We start from the raw sequence: 17,137 nt of genomic DNA, 5'->3' as shown, positions 1-17,137 counted from the left end.
GATGAGGTAACAGGTAACATGGATCATATCCTTAACTGATCCTGATTCATGTTGATGCCGTAGTCTAGTAGAAAAACACAGGCTTGTGTATAAATGTGACGATGTCTCAATTTCTTACAGGCATTTCCTCTTTAAACCTGGAGGCACTTCTCCCCTTTTTTGTACAACCTCGCCGGGGTACCCCCTGACATCCAGCACTGTGTACTCTCCGCCTCCCAGACCGCTCCCTCGCAGCACTTTCTCCAGACCAGCCTTTAACCTGAAGAAGCCGTATAAATACTGCAACTGGAAATGCGCCGCCCTAAGCGCCATCTTTATCTCCGTCACACTGGTGATCCTCCTGGCGTATGTCATCGGTAAGATTGTCTCGTTACTTAATTTAGCCTTTAAAACGTGTTCGTGCTGAGACGTAGGAATGTGTGAATTCATTGTACAGCGGAAAATGAATACATCTATTGGTTTAACTAATCATTCCCAACTTCTTTGTTTACTTCCTTCCTTTCCTACCATGCTTTCTTCCTTCCATTTCCCATGCTTCATTCCTTCCAGCCTTCCTTCCATTTCACATGCTTCCTACCTTTCAGCCTTCCTTCCTTTTCCCATGCTTCCTACCTTTCAGCCTTCCTTCCGTTTCCCATGGTTCCTTCCTTCCAGCCTTCCTTCCATTTCCCATGCTGCCTTCCTTCCATTTCACATGCTTCCTACTTTTCAACCTTCCTTCCTTTTCCCATGGTTCCTTCCTTCCTTTTCCCATGTTTTGTTTCTTCCTTTTCCCATGCTTTCTTCCTTTTCCCATCCTTTCATCCTTTCTTCCTTCCTTCCTCTTTCAATGCTTGCTTCATTCCTTCCTCTTTCCATGCTTGCTTCCTTTTTTCCTCTTTCCATGCTTGCTTCCTTCTTCTTTCCATGCTTGTTTCCCTTTTTCCCTCTTACCATGCTTGCTTCCTTGCTCCCTTTTCCATGCTTCCTTTATTATATAGTTTCCTTGATTTCCATCTGGCTGTTCCTCTGGTTTTGTATTGTTTGGGTCTCATTACTGAGGTGTAGCTGGTAATTTTTGAGTCCCAAAGAGTAAGGGGACATTTCGCTATCTGACTGTCGTTGTGGATGGGATTAGTCTGATATTAATGCAGTATAGTTTCTCTCTGTCACATATAAATAACTGTTATTAAAAGCTGAATAATTCATACATTATCCTACTATCACCATGAATACCTTTGCTTTCTTTGGTCTTTGTGCTGTATTTATTCTGAGTGGTAGAATCTTGTTTATTGTACAAATATAATAAAGATTGAACCTGCACCTACCGCAGCTACACAGTGACCTATACAATATGCATAGAAAATGACTTGAAAAACGACCAGTCTGGTTAAGTTTAAGTGTTGTAATTACCACCCATAATTGCTAATTTCTAAAGGTGCTATAAATTATTAAAATTCAAATTAATCTGTTCGGCTCTGCACAAACATATTTAGGAAGAGTCTAACTGATCTAATCAACAGGAGAAAAAATATATTTAATTAGATTTTGATGAAAAATTGTGTTTAATTTATTGCATAATCAATTATTAATTACAGCAATAAGGGGAGCTGGCTGGGTGTACTAATTAACTCATTTAAAAATTATGAATAACCTTTCAATGTGTAACTATTTTTTGTGGTTTTGTCACGTTTCAATTAGGCAAGACATACCAACTCCACCAATGCCAATTATGATGTACCAAGTCCTTTTCTTTTAAATTGCTACACTTTGGACATATTAATCAATGTAACACATTGTAATTTCCACTTAATGGCTTTCACAACTAGACAAACAAGTAAAATGGCTGCTATATTGTAGCCCTATTGATCTTTGGAAAATAATAGAATAGTCTACTTGCCAAATAGTTACTGGGTTCACAATCTATTTAATGTAACCGCCATTCAGTTATATTGATGTCTGGCTTTGACGTAAGGTACATCTTCTTCATTTCATTGCTTAAATATCAGCTAAATAAATGCGGATTAAAAACAAATTTATAAACCGTGAGGGCAGTCTACGAAGTTGCAAAAATTAGTCTAAAATGGCTGAATTACAAAAATAAATACATTTAGCTGTCTCTATTAGTTTGTTTTTTACTTCATTATATATATATATATATATATATATATATATATATATATATATTTTTTTTTTAGTTCATTGTTTTGTGAAGAAATGTTAACGACATTCAAAGTTGGAGCGAAAAACACTATTCAAAAATGATTTTGTAGAACACACACTTATCGGCTTCAAAACTGAAGCTCTCTAGAATTATTTTATAATGTCCGCTTTCCAACCTTCCACTCAGTTGTTTGTTATATTATTATTTGTCACTGGCAAGATATTGCTGCAGTAGTTATGGTACAAGGACTCCCCAGGTAGCATCGGACAGTAATCAGGTAAAACAGTTTACGAACACTTTGACACTTCTCTTGCCGTGCCCATGATCCTTCCTTAGAAAAGGTATCGGAATTTGCTGGCACCATAACCACTACTAGTGATGCTTTAGCCTCTATTCCCCAACAGGGATACACGTTATTGAAATTACTTTAACTTGACTGTTCATTGCTTATTTGTAGACTTAGGTTGCTGACCCCTTCTCATTTTTAATATAATAAATACTAAACACCTTAATTAAACTCTTTCACTTAAGAATATAAAATGTGTATTGCAATCCTTGTGAATCCAGTTTCAAGTTCCGACTAAGAAGTGCCAAAGCTCATTGCCCAAGACATACTTGTTACTTCCTTCCTGCATATCGTTACTATCACAGTACAGACTGATCCATATGAGTAATTGATTGTGATTAGTTTATCATTACTGGGTGTCAGTTCACTTTACGTATTGGAAGAAGATATTTTAAGAGCATATTGTTTAATGATATATAAACCTTGGATAAAAATATGAAACACTAATCAAGCTAAAAAGAAAAAATAATAATTCTATGTGAGATCTAAATAATTTTGTTTAAAAACTCTTTAAATTAATAAAATACTACTAGTGTTAGACATAATGTACTTTTCATTTTTTATTTTTATTTTGTTTCCCCCCATGCATCTCTATTTTTGTGGTGTAGTGTGATGTATTTTCTTAAAATTATTTAATTAATCCTTTATTTAATTTATTTTTTTAAAACATATTTTAATTATTATTTTTAATTTTTTTTAAATGTATTATTGGTATAGTGCATTAAAAGTCGTGTGAGTGCCAGCCAAGATTGTCTGTTTGTGCAAGTTGTTTTTACGGAGTCAGATTAATTTACTGCTTAACAGTTGTGCACTAGAAGTTCAGCTCTATTAGGCTTCTTACAGGAACGCCGTTAAAATTAACGCTTACTGCAAATGAGCGACTCTGATGCACTTTTCCTTGATTACTGCATTTCCAATGTTGCTGCAAATCGCTGCTTCAAAGCACAAATCATTCCGAATAGGCAAAGGTCCCATAATTATATCTCGTCAAAAAGCAGACAACCCAACCATGAAAGTCTAAAGGGGAATATTGTAAATTAGAATACAAGGTGGGAGTCCTCTCGCCAACATCATCTGGCCTCATTTTCCTAATTAAAGTAAATGCTCTAATGGGAACAACCCCATATTAACAATATATACGTATAATATAATATATACACAGATTAAACCTTCATTAAGATGGCCTTTGGGGCAATGCAGCAATTAACTGCTGTAATTGAAAACGCCGCTGCTGATAAATAGGGAAAAGACTGTTTTATCTGAAATAAATATAGGGACAAAGGGTTTTATATCTTTTATTTATTTTACTGAATTTTTTTTTTTTTTAATAAAGAAAAACGTGTATAATTAATTCAGCCTCTTGGGCATTGGACTGCTGTTTGATAAAATAATCTTCTATTTCCATAAAACCTTGTAAGTTTATTATTTCTTATAAAACCATCCACCCACCTGTCCGTCGTTCGTTCGTTCGTTCGATCCATCCATCCCTTCCTGCATCCACCTGCACTCTTTCCATCCATCCATCCTATCCTGCATCCCCGTGTCCCTCTTTCCATCAATTCATCCTTTCTTCCTCCATCCATCTGTCCTTTCAAGCATGTGTTGGGGTACCGATGTTATTACCTGACTCAATGGGTATGGTACTTCTGCAAAGCCCTGAAAGATGGAATATTGCTTTGTATGAACAAATACCCATTGCAGTGGACCTGATTGCATGTTAATATATCAGGGTTCTGGAGTAACAGTTTCATGTTAACCAAGCGAGTCTATCTCTATTACAGGGAAACTGTAGGCTCGGAACACAAACGTGTATCCATTCCTGAGCACTGTAGTACCCTTAAGTGCCCCCTTCGCTTGCGCACCCCCCCTGCTGCACAGAAAGTTCTTGTCACTTAGCTGAATTTGATGGCCCTCTGCGTTGGCTCAAGCTCTGCCTCCGCTCCTCCTCTCCTGACATGGGGACTTGAAGCGCATGCGTGCCGAACGCCACGATCGCATTAGGACATCCCTGTAGGAAAGCATTGAATGAGTGCTTTCCTATGCGATTTTAGCGGACGCTGGATGTCCTCATGCATAGCGTGAGGATTTTCAGCATGAGTTGGGTGACCAAAAGTCGCCTAACAAGCTAGAAGTGCCTCTACTTGCTGTCTGGTAGACCGCCACTAGAGGTGGGGTTAACCCTGCAATGTAATTGTTGCAGTTTCTCAGTAAATGCATTAATTACAATTGCAGGGGACAGGGACAGTGCACCCAGACTACTTTAACGGGATTAAGTGGTCTGGGTGCCTATAGTGTCCCTTTTAAGATTGTTAAACTGAATGTTGGTCCAATAAACAAGCCATTACAGTATCTATATATACTATAGGTTATACACACTATATTAAGAGCTGCTGACATGTTGTTTTGGTTTGATATATATCCACTTTTTTTCTTTTGCCTAAATAAATAAAATGAATTGATCTGTGTTGGTATGCAGAAGATGAGATCCTTTCCATGCTAGAATACTCCATAAATAAACGTACCCGCTTGGCATTCTGCGTTTCCACATAATGCGTCTGGCATCCAAGAACACATACATTTAATGTAATACGTGTGTAATTTTCAAATCCTGCCTGTGATGTTGAGAGCATCCTAAATTAAACAAGACTTTAAAAGTACAATGCCCGCACTCTGCTCTCCTCTCCTGCAGACAGACAAGGGGAGAATGCATAGCAGCTGTGTGCCCTCTGCCAGCCTCTTTCAATCAGGCCCTTAATTTCACACTCCGTAATTGATTTGTCTGGTTATGTATTACCCGCACCTCTCAGGCTTGGGAAAGTCGACAAGGTAATCTAAGGCCAAGCCGTGTGTTTTCCAGTGTTTCTGCTGACTGGTGTGAATCGTGGGGGGTTCTTATGCTACACTGAGCACATCTTTTTGTTACATCCTCCAGTCATCTATCAATATCATCTGCCTCTCTTTGCTAAACTCCATTACTTTATCAGCTGGTCCCAGGGGGCGGCCATTTTCGTGACCTTGTAAATTACTGTCTCGGTGGATCTTTTGTCATCTTTAGCAACCCGAAGCTTTTGGTTTTTGACTTAGATACCTTTTCAATATTTTTTTCCCCCTCTATTCTTTTGCTGATGAAGACTTTTCCTTGGAGAGAGACATTCTCCTTTAGGTCAGTTTGTATTCAGACGAGAACTGGCTTTATTGGTTTAAAAAAAAAAAAAAAAGGAAGTGATTGACTTTGTCAGGAAAGATCCCTCTGTCATCAGAACTGCTGGTTAATGTTTTACCTTATTAACTCTGCTTACCCAAGCCTCCTGTTACCAATAGCTGTGACTAGAGTAGATTATTTGTGAACACAGCAAGCAAAATAACTCGGTCTGTGGGAATAACTTTTTTTTGTCAAAGTGGTTCCTTCACAAATTATTAACTGGGTAACACAATGCAATGTTTTCTAAAGCAGTTTCAAGATTCTAGGCCAGCAACGCAAATCTGCTTCGGACAATGGCTAGCGGACAAATATTAACCATTGCTAGTCTAGACAGAGACACGCAAATGTTCAGCCCTGCTGTCAATGCAAAAAATGGTGTTTTAGATGGATGTATCACAAATGTCACTTCTAAATATGTATAACATTTATCTCATCATATATCATTACATTCTTTAGCCCTGGATATCATTGATATATGTGAAATGTAATATCGGACGTTATTATAATTCAAGAAGAGAGAAATGTGGCAAGCAAAATGGGCCAAGTCGAGAGGATGGATCCATTATCACGGTTCCATTCTAGAACTTTCATTTAAATCTGCATCTTAACACTACTGCTGATCAGCTGTTCAATGTCAGTACCCCAAATTTAGTTTTTAATGTTCTCATTTGTATCTTTTAAAAATACCGTCTATGGTGCCACTTAACACCAAAGAAACCTATACTTGGTTTCAAGCACCTTATTTGCCATTTGGCTATTTGGTTTAAAGATCCTCTGTATATAATAAAGTGGCCAATCAGAGAACAAGTGAATTGATCAAGATTTTACAAAGCATATGTTTGTTTATGTCAAAAATGTTTACAATCACAGATTCCTAAATGTTTCTGCATCATTTGTTTGACCCCTTTGTTACGGGCGACTTTCTATGGACTCTTAACGCTTTGCCAGACCTGCAAATACAGATCTTGTATTAAGCCTTAGTACTGATATGACAGTAAATTTTACACAAGAGCGAAAAAGTAAAAAAAAAATCTTCAGTTTATTCATCTGTGCTCCAATTAACTCCCTAAATCCTCTGTTTTCGTGCTTCTCGATCACACGCTGCTACGCAGAGAACATTTCTTACACGAACGAAGCAGATGTACACTTTGCATCCATTCGTCCTGGATGAGTCACCTCCGCAGATGGTTAAATCTTCAATTTGCAGCCATTTCACCTGCACTGAATTGCTTTGTCAAGTAGTCGGATTCAAGTTTGAAGCATTGTTAACATACCCAGCGCTAATCATCTCGTATTATTCGCGTTGGAAGATATGTACTGGTACAGATTACACCGTGTAAGATTCCTGGAAATGAAATATTAACTGTAATAGGGCCAAGCTCAGGGCAACTCTGTTGACCAGGAATAATAAGTTGATTTGTGGATTCTCTATTCGCTGAGAATATTTGAACTGCTAGTCAAGATAATTATGCATTTTAGGTGCAAATCCCAGTATCTCAATGTACAGTGAATATCGTTTTACTGACACCTTTAGTAATAGAAAAGGACTTTGCTATCACAATTTTAAATGAATTCAGAACACCATGGTGCATTCAGAAGGGGGTTGCAAAGAACTGCTTGTTACAGACATGTGACATAATGCATCACACACAATATTGTATTCAGTTAAGGAAGAAATGAATGTGCTGGGGGAAATTATTAAATTGCATCATTTTCCATGTATTTCCTTGTAATATAGTTATTTAGTTACACGGGCTTAAAAAAAGAAGACTTGCATCTATTAAGTTCAATCTTTCTCATGTTTTTTTTATTTGTTGTTCCAAAAAAAGGCAAAAAAAACCCACGGTTTGAAGCCTTTTCCAATTTTACAAACTAGGAAAAGTGTCCTTTTTGCCCCCAGAATGGCAGCCCGCTCTCTCCTTGAATCAAGAAGCCTTTACGTTTTAACTTGTTTTTTGTTGTTTACGTGACTCTGTACCCTTTTCCTTATTCCCATTCTTCTAGTTGTAGTCGTATTGTTCTCACATATTTATTATACATGTTATATAGCTATTGTGGCATTGATTTATTGCAGTAACCATACATGTCACACGTTAATGGACACCGATTGTATGTGCTTGCGCTAAACTCCATTCTGAGCTATATCCTATTTATAAGAGCTCTGCACTGGGTCTTACGTGGGTTCCGATCATTCAGTCCTACCCCACTTTCAACTGCTGGCCCAATAATGTCCTTTCGTTCTTCTAACTACTGTTCCCTGTTTGTTCTGTTCTTAGTTTGTTCTCTCCAATGTGCCAAGCTCCTAATGCAACATTGATGCGTTTTTGTATCTTTGCTCCCAATGCTAAATATCTTTAACTCTCTATCAATGTTTTCTGAATCCTAGTCGAGTGCCATGGTGGAGGGTTCCTACTCCTGCTTTAGTTTTGGGACTTGTTTTGTAAACATTGTATATTGATGGTTTTGTGGTCGCTGACTAAGATTGAACCAAGGAGAGTGGTCTTTCTTATGGTCCCTTAGCACCTCTGTCAACTCCGGACCTGGTTGACACTATCCTCAACTCAAGGACTCAACCCAAGATTAACTTGTTTCTGGGTCTGCTCACATTCATGGACCTTGTCCCACATCCATGCTTTGCTATAATATTCTCTTCATATGAGACCTAGCTCAATAGCCCAAAGGCCCAAAATCATGACAGTTTGGTGGAATAATTTGCATAATGCAATGATGCCGTTCGGGCCTCTTAATTAATGAAACCACCGCTAGGTCTACTGATGCCGGGCAGGCACTACTGTTAGGCGAGTAATGCATTTGCTGGTGTGCCAACCTCTTGCGGGCACCCAGCGGGAAGTTTCCTGCTGGGTTGCTCCTGTCTGTGGCCAGAGCACTGGGTTAGCTGCTCTTTAGCAACCCTCCATTGCAGCCATTTTCTGTGCTCCATTTCCTGTAAGCCTATCATTACAATCCTACTTACCAACGTGTCCTGCTCTCCTCCCTGGATGGATTTGTCCAGGGGAGAAAGAAGAGGCTAGATGTCATAGGGGCCGGTCCACCGGCCTCGTAGCAGCCAATCCTCTCCTGCATTTAGTAATCTGCCGTTAGATATCAAAATGTGGGACAGGTCCCCGGGATCTAAATTTGCTGGGTCAGTACTCCCCGTAACGCAAAATGCGGCACTGTTCTGGCACTTCCGGGACCATTAAAATGATATTAAAAAAATGAGGTGTTGCTGATTAAACCCAGATTTCCTTTGGTTTGCAGCAGTTTTGTCAGACAAGATCTGTATGTTTTTTTTTTTTATTGAATAAGGCCATAACAAATCTTATGTCTGTTTCCTTTTAATATATATATATTCAAAGGAAACCGACATAAGGTTTGTTATGGCCTTATTTAATAAAAACATCAAAATCTTGTGTGTGTGTGTGTGTGTGTGTGTGTGTATATATGTATATGTATTTTTTTATATAATATATATATATATATATATATATATATATATATATATATATATATATATATATATCTTGCATTATATATATTAGTGCTTTCTTGGTTTGAATTGTGTAAAACCCTGATTCTGTAAGACAGACAAATCCCTATCACACAGGACTTACCTGCCTGATGGTGCGCAAAGCGCAATTAATTCTTGGCACTTGTACTCCCAAAGGGACAATCTGTCTCATTATTGTCTAATTGTCTATGGCAGAGGACATAACAAGTGACGCTAAACCCCTGACAAACCAAGCCAATTCCTCTGTTTAACTTCAGCCCGAGATTGAGTGTCTTGAACAGGCTTTAAATAGACTAAGAAACCTAAAAACCATACTTGGGTTTGTGCTTCACCCCAAAAAAGGGAACCCTCACGGTGACTTCAAGACATTATAACTAAGATAATAAAGTGGTGGAATTCTAGAATCAATCTAGAGCTGTTTTTATGGTTATTATTATTATTATTATTTTATTATTTATATAGCGCCAGCAAATTCCGTAGCGCTGTACAATGGGATTATAAAATAAATGCTATATTCTATTTTGTGGTGTTGTAGTAAAACTTGATTTGTTAAGACCCTGTTGCTTTTTTGTTTCCAAATGTGTGTTGGGCACCGTGTGAAACATGTGGGCAAACCGATATTGAAAAATTCTGACGAACCTGGACTTTGCAACTGTTTGCTGGCTGTGTTTGGCATGTAACAGTGTAAAGCTTCGCAATTGCTAGTATAGATCATTTATTGTGGTTTACAGCCGTTAACATGTTTGTTTGTTTTATTTTTGGTTTTAAGGTGATATGTCCGCTTTGAAAGTTATGGCAAGTGTATTAAATGTATAGCCAAAGTTTTTATGAACAAGTCTCCCATTGGATTTCTTTGTTCTGCAGAGTAATGCAGTTGGGATATTTGTCTGACAGATAAACCATACAGGAAATACATTGTTTGGCAATTAATGGCGATCTTACAATCCTCAACGATGTGATCTCTTCTGCATCATTCGCAATTTTCCATTCCAGAGCATCACTCAATAAATACAATTTCCAATAGTTTAAGGAAACCTCTTTCATTCATATCCCTATTGTAATTAACTATCCCGCATTGTGCCTTTTCACGGCAATGTATCTACTATTATTGACGTTTAGTTCCATCTTCCCCCGTGTCTGTCATTGGGTACATGCTTTGTTAGTTTGAGAGAATGATGGTTATTCAAGCTGATATATTTACGCGTTGAAACACAGTTACCTTTGAACACCGTTATGCCAAATCAGATTGAATTACGGACTGCTTCTTTTTTTTCAAGCTAATTTATCCAAGATTACATCTGATTGTCCCAGCGCCCACCCATTAATTATTTTATTGAGATATATTAAAGTATGTTAGGATGCCAACATCGCTTTTAAAGTCAACCTGTCAATATTAATAACTTAAACATTCAAAGTTTACAAACTAATAGAGCTTTAAAACTGTTGGTTATTTCCAATAGGGAGAATTGAAAGTGAAGCTATGCCTTCAGTTCGACTGCTCTGGCCTTAATTTTGACATTCATTTTGAATTCTCAATTTAGTAAATATCCTTGAATAGCTTCCTTTTATGTCCTGATCTTCTCTTGCTGATTGGTCGCTAACCCTGTTGCTTTCTAAGTTATTTTTTGAAAGGTGCAGAGACCCTGAGAGAGGCAGTAGGGTCATAGTAACACGTTTCTCTATTTTCTTAATAATATATTCACCGCTTCACGAGGTGAAAAATGGCTGGCCAAACGTATAGGCCGATCTGGTGACTAATGCAAAGGGATTCCTTCCTCTGACAGCTCGGTTAGCACTGCCATGCTCCGCAGGCTGAGTGTTATGTGTAATCAAATTAATTAATGACCTGTTTACAAACAGGAGAACGATTTGTGCCTAATGTCTAATAATAAGAATGATATACAGAGTTTCCGTGGCAAGCATTCTCGCTTGCTATGCCGTATAAAGCTCACAGCGCAAAAAGGGCGTCTTCACTTTGTGTTGCTAAGGCAGATAGGCATTTTATTCATTTGTCTTCTTACATTGATTACTCGAGGGATTCTTTCCCACATCGTTAGTTAGTGACTTGCAATGCAATAAGAGTAATTAGTGAAATGGCCTGGGCTGCCGCCGAATTGTAATGAAATTTATTGCTTTGCGCATCATGTAATCATTTCACAACACAGGCAGCAGATCACACGCATCTGACACGGGTAAACCTGAACATTGCTACACGAGAACAAAACCGCAGCAATGTGTTGTGTGCATGAATGTATACGCGAACTCCACAGCAAAATAAACTGTTACGTGTATTCTGTGCATACCCCCGACAGCCACCACACTTAAATGGCACATTAATGTGCAGTGTGTATGAGTGTGTCACAGAGCTCCACAGCAATGAAACATCACATTAATGTGCAATGTGTATGAGTGTGTCACAGAGCTCCACAGCAATGAAACATCACATTAATGTGCAGAGCAATGAAACATTACATTAATGTGCAGTGTGTATGAGTGTGTCACAGAGCTCCACAGCAATGAAACATTACATTAATGTGCAGTGTGTATGAGTGTGTCACAGAGCTCCAGAGCAATGAAACATTACATTAATGTGCAGTGTGTATGAGTGTGTCACAGAGCTCCAGAGCAATGAAACATTACATTAATGTGCAGTGTGTATGAGTGTGTCACAGAGCTCCACAGCAATGAAACATTACATTAATGTGCAGTGTGTATGAGTGTGTCACAGAGCTCCAGAGCAATGAAACATTACATTAATGTGCAGTGTGTATGAGTGTGTCACAGAGCTCCACAGCAATGAAACATCACATTAATGTGCAGTGTGTATGAGTGTGTCACAGAGCTCCACAGCAATGAAACATCACATTAATGTGCAGTGTGTATAGTGTGTCACAGAGCTCCACAGCAATGAAACATCACATTAATGCGCAGTGTGTATGAGTGTGTCACAGAGCTCCACAGCAATGAAACATTACATTAATGTGCAGTGTGTATGCGTGTGTCACAGAGCTCCACAGCAATGAAACATCACATTAATGTGCAGTGTGTATGAGTGTGTCACAGAGCTCCACAGCAATGAAACATCACATTAATGTGCAGTGTGTATGAGTGTGTCACAGAGCTCCACAGCAATGAAACATAACATTAATGTGCAGTGTGTATGAGTGTGTCACAGAGCTCCACAGCAATGAAACATCACATTAATGTGCAGTGTGTATGAGTGTGTCACAGAGCTCCACAGCAATGAAACATCACATTAATGTGCAATGTGTATGAGTGTCACAGAGCTCCACAGCAATGAAACATCACATTAATGTGCAGTGTGTGTGTGTGTCACAGAGCTCCACAGCTATGAAACATCACATTAATGTGCAATGTGTATGAGTGTCACAGAGCTCCACAGCAATGAAACATCACATTAATGTGCAGTGTGTATGAGTGTCACAGAGCTCCACAGCTATGAAACATCACATTAATGTGCAGTGTGTATGAGTGTGTCACAGAGCTCCACAGCAATGAAACATCACATTAATGTGTATGAGTGTCACAGAGCTCCACAGCAATGAAACATCACATTAATGTGCCGTGTGTATGAGTGTGTCACAGAGCTCCACAGCAATGAAACATCACATTAATGTGCCGTGTGTATGAGTGTGTCAGAGCTCCACAGCAATGAAACATCACATTAATGCGCAGTGTGTATGAGTGTGTCACAGAGCTCCACAGCAATGAAACATTACATTAATGTGCAGTGTGTATGAGTGTCACAGAGCTCCACAGCAATGAAACATCACATTAATGTGCAGTGTGTATGAGTGTCACAGAGCTCCACAGCTATGAAACATCACATTAATGTGCAGTGTGTATGAGTGTGTCACAGAGCTCCACAGCAATGAAACATCACATTAATGTGCAATGTGTATGAGTGTCACAGAGCTCCACAGCAATGAAACATCACATTAATGTGCCGTGTGTATGAGTGTGTCACAGAGCTCCACAGCTATGAAACATCACATTAATGTGCAGTGTGTGTGAGTGTGTCACAGAGCTCCACAGCAATGAAACATCACATTAATGTGCAGTGTGTATGAGTGTGTCACAGAGCTCCACAGCTATGAAACATCACATTAATGTGCAGCGTGTATGAGTGTGTCACAGAGCTCCACAGCAATGAAACATCACATTAATGTGCAGTGTGTATGAGTGTGTCACAGAGCTCCACAGCAATGAAACATCACATTAATGTGCAATGTGTATGAGTGTCACAGAGCTCCACAGCAATGAAACATCACATTAATGCGCAGTGTGTATGAGTGTGTCACAGAACTCCACAGCAATGAAACATTACATTAATGTGCAGTGTGTATGAGTGTCACAGAGCTCCACAGCAATGAAACATCACATTAATGTGCAGTGTGTATGAGTGTCACAGAGCTCCACAGCTATGAAACATCACATTAATGTGCAGTGTGTATGAGTGTGTCACAGAGCTCCACAGCAATGAAACATCACATTAATGTGCAATGTGTATGAGTGTCACAGAGCTCCACAGCAATGAAACATCACATTAATGTGCCGTGTGTATGAGTGTGTCACAGAGCTCCACAGCTATGAAACATCACATTAATGTGCAGTGTGTGTGAGTGTGTCACAGAGCTCCACAGCAATGAAACATCACATTAATGTGCAGTGTGTATGAGTGTGTCACAGAGCTCCACAGCTATGAAACATCACATTAATGTGCAGCGTGTATGAGTGTGTCACAGAGCTCCACAGCAATGAAACATCACATTAATGTGCAGTGTATGAGTGTGTCACAGAGCTCCACAGCAATGAAACATCACATTAATGTGCAATGTGTATGAGTGTCACAGAGCTCCACAGCAATGAAACATCACATTAATGTGCCGTGTGTATGAGTGTGTCACAGAGCTCCACAGCTATGAAACATCACATTAATGTGCAGTGTGTATGAGTGTGTCACAGAGCTCCACAGCAATGAAACATCACATTAATGTGCAGCGTGTGTGTGTCACAGAGCTCCACAGCAATGAAACATCACATTAATGTGCAGCGTGTGTGTCACAGAGCTCCACAGCAATGAAACATCACATTAATGTGCAGTGTGTATGAGTGTGTCACAGAGCTCCACAGCAATGAAACATCACATTAATGTGCAATGTGTATGAGTGTGTCACAGAGCTCCACAGCAATGAAACATTACATTAATGTGCAGTGTGTATGAGTGTGTCACAGAGCTCCACAGCAATGAAACATTACATTAATGTGCAGTGTGTATGAGTGTGTCACAGAGCTCCACAGCAATGAAACATCACATTAATGTGCAATGTGTATGAGTGTGTCAGAGCTCCACAGCAATGAAACATTACATTAATGTGCCGTGTGTATGAGTGTGTCACAGAGCTCCACAGCAATGAAACATCACATTAATGTGCAATGTGTATGAGTGTGTCACAGAGCTCCACAGCAATGAAACATTACATTAATGTGCAGTGTGTGTGAGTGTGTCACAGAGCTCCACAGCAATGAAACATTACATTAATGTGCAGTGTGTGTGAGTGTGTCACAGAGCTCCACAGCAATGAAACATCACATTAATGGGCAGTGTGTATGAGTGTGTCACAGAGCTCCACAGCAAATAAACATCACATTAATGCGCAGTGTGTATGAGTGTGTCACAGAGCTCCACCGCAATGAAACATCACATTAATGTGCAGTGTGTATGAGTGTGTCACAGAGCTCCACAGCAATGAAACATCACATTAATGTGCAGTGTGTGTGAGAGTGTCACAGAGCTCCACAGCAATGAAACATTACATTAATGTGCAGTGTGTATGAGTGTGTCACAGAGCTCCACAGCAATGAAACATCACATTAATGTGCAGCGTGTGTGTCACAGAGCTCCACAGCAATGAAACATCACATTAATGCGCAGTGTGTATGAGTGTGTCACAGAGCTCCACAGCTATGAAACATCACATTAATGTGCAGTGTGTGTGAGTGTGTCACAGAGCTCCACAGCAATGAAACATCACATTAATGTGCAGTGTGTATGAGTGTGTCACAGAGCTCCACAGCTATGAAACATCACATTAATGTGCAGCGTGTATGAGTGTGTCACAGAGCTCCACAGCAATGAAACATCACATTAATGTGCAGTGTGTATGAGTGTGTCACAGAGCTCCACAGCAATGAAACATCACATTAATGTGCAATGTGTATGAGTGTCACAGAGCTCCACAGCAATGAAACATCACATTAATGTGCCGTGTGTATGAGTGTGTCACAGAGCTCCACAGCAATGAAACATCACATTAATGTGCAGTGTGTATGAGTGTGTCACAGAGCTCCACAGCAATGAAACATCACATTAATGCGCAGTGCGTATGAGTGTGTCACAGAGCTCCACCGCAATGAAACATTACATTAATGTGCCGTGTGTATGAGTGTGTCGCAGAGCTCCACAGCAATGAAACATTACATTAATGTGCAGTGTGTATGAGTGTGTCACAGAGCTCCACAGGAATAAAGCTCAAAGTAATGTGCAGTGTGTATGAGTGTGTCACAGAGCTCCACAGGAATAAAGCTCAAAGTAATGTGCAGTGTGTGAGTATTACAGAGCTCCACAGCAATAAAACTCACATTCAGGGTAGTGTAAATTGCAGTAGTGTAAATAACACTATGTTTAGTGATATCACTAAAGACTTTCCAATATATTGGTGTTTAAAGCTCATTTTTTAAAACCAGAAGCTCTTTATAATAATTTCTTCATATATTGCATAGTTGCCAACTGTCCCAAATTTGCAGGGACAGTCACATTTTCTGTCCTCCAGTCCCAGGAAAAATAAGTCCCACATTCCAGGAGTGTGGCTAAAATACAAGTGTTTTTTTGTTGTTTTTTTCGTTTTTTGTATTTTTGTTTGTGTATGTCATAGAGTGTGTGTCTCTTTGAGTGTATCTGTGTGTATCACAAAGTGTCCCTGGATTTATTTATTTATTTTTTTAAATGTTGACAACTATGATCTTGAGAATGTTATCAATTAATGAGCTCACTATATACTATGTAATTGTTGTTGCAACTTTCCTTTTTATAATGTGTTTTTTTTTGTTTGTATAGTATTGTTTGTCAGTCAATAATACATGTTTTGAATGGGCTTTGATGGTATGTTGTCCTTGACACAAAGACTTCCTGCGACACACTCTTATTGAAATTGTGCATTTTCCACACATAATATATCTGACATGACGTTACATCAAGTTTAGTGTTCCAGTTGACCAGTTAAGAATAACATAAATTTCTTTTAAATGTGGAGGGAAAGGTTTAGATTTCATGAAATCCTAGCAAAAATAGGTGACTTTTGATCTAATTTCTTCTATACAGCCATGCACCTCTTTGGCCTGAATTGGCACCTGCAGCCAATTGATGGAAACATGTATGTGATCACAGAGGAGACGCCCAGCAGTTGGCCAGTACCAACGGACGTCACCTTATATCCCTCTGGTGGGACAGGGTTAGAAATTCCCGACCGGAAAGGCAAAGGAAGCAGTGAAGGTAATGTGTTCTTTATGGTTTGTATGTCGTTTCTGCACCAGTCAATGACATTCTCACGTTACAGAACGTATCTTGGATAAATATCTCCATTCCATTTTATTGTTTTTTTTGTATCAATGTATTCTTCTGTTGTTTTGAGTATTTTGCAATGTTTAAACTGTTTGTTGGAAACTGAGATAATCACTAAAGCAGAAAGGTACATAATAAAGTAAAACAGGGAAACTGGGACTGGGTGGAAAGAAAATGAGAAACCGGGATAAGGGGATTACAATGTATAAACAGGTGCCGTTCTCTGGAACACTATCGAAGAATTGCCAATCCACATCATCAAAGGCTTTGAGTATCACTTTTTTTAACACATG

At 39.1% G+C, this 17,137-nt stretch overlaps 1 protein-coding gene across 1 annotated transcript in view; it reads left to right on the top strand.

Moving 5' to 3' along the window:
* The window catches only part of TENM4 (teneurin transmembrane protein 4), a 1,183,725-nt gene that overhangs the window by 1,018,007 nt on the left and 148,581 nt on the right, over window positions 1-17,137 (top strand). The window contains exons 11-12 of the mRNA XM_063431236.1: window positions 121-356; window positions 16,605-16,775. Coding sequence (XP_063287306.1) covers window positions 121-356; window positions 16,605-16,775 — 407 coding nt within the window. The remainder of the gene's footprint in view (window positions 1-120; window positions 357-16,604; window positions 16,776-17,137) is intronic.

Source organism: Pelobates fuscus, chromosome 1, assembly GCF_036172605.1.
Source record: "Pelobates fuscus isolate aPelFus1 chromosome 1, aPelFus1.pri, whole genome shotgun sequence".
NCBI lineage: Eukaryota > Metazoa > Chordata > Amphibia > Anura > Pelobatidae > Pelobates > Pelobates fuscus.
Note: the sequence above shows the minus strand (reverse complement) of the source record. Positions and strands in the feature narration are given on the sequence as shown.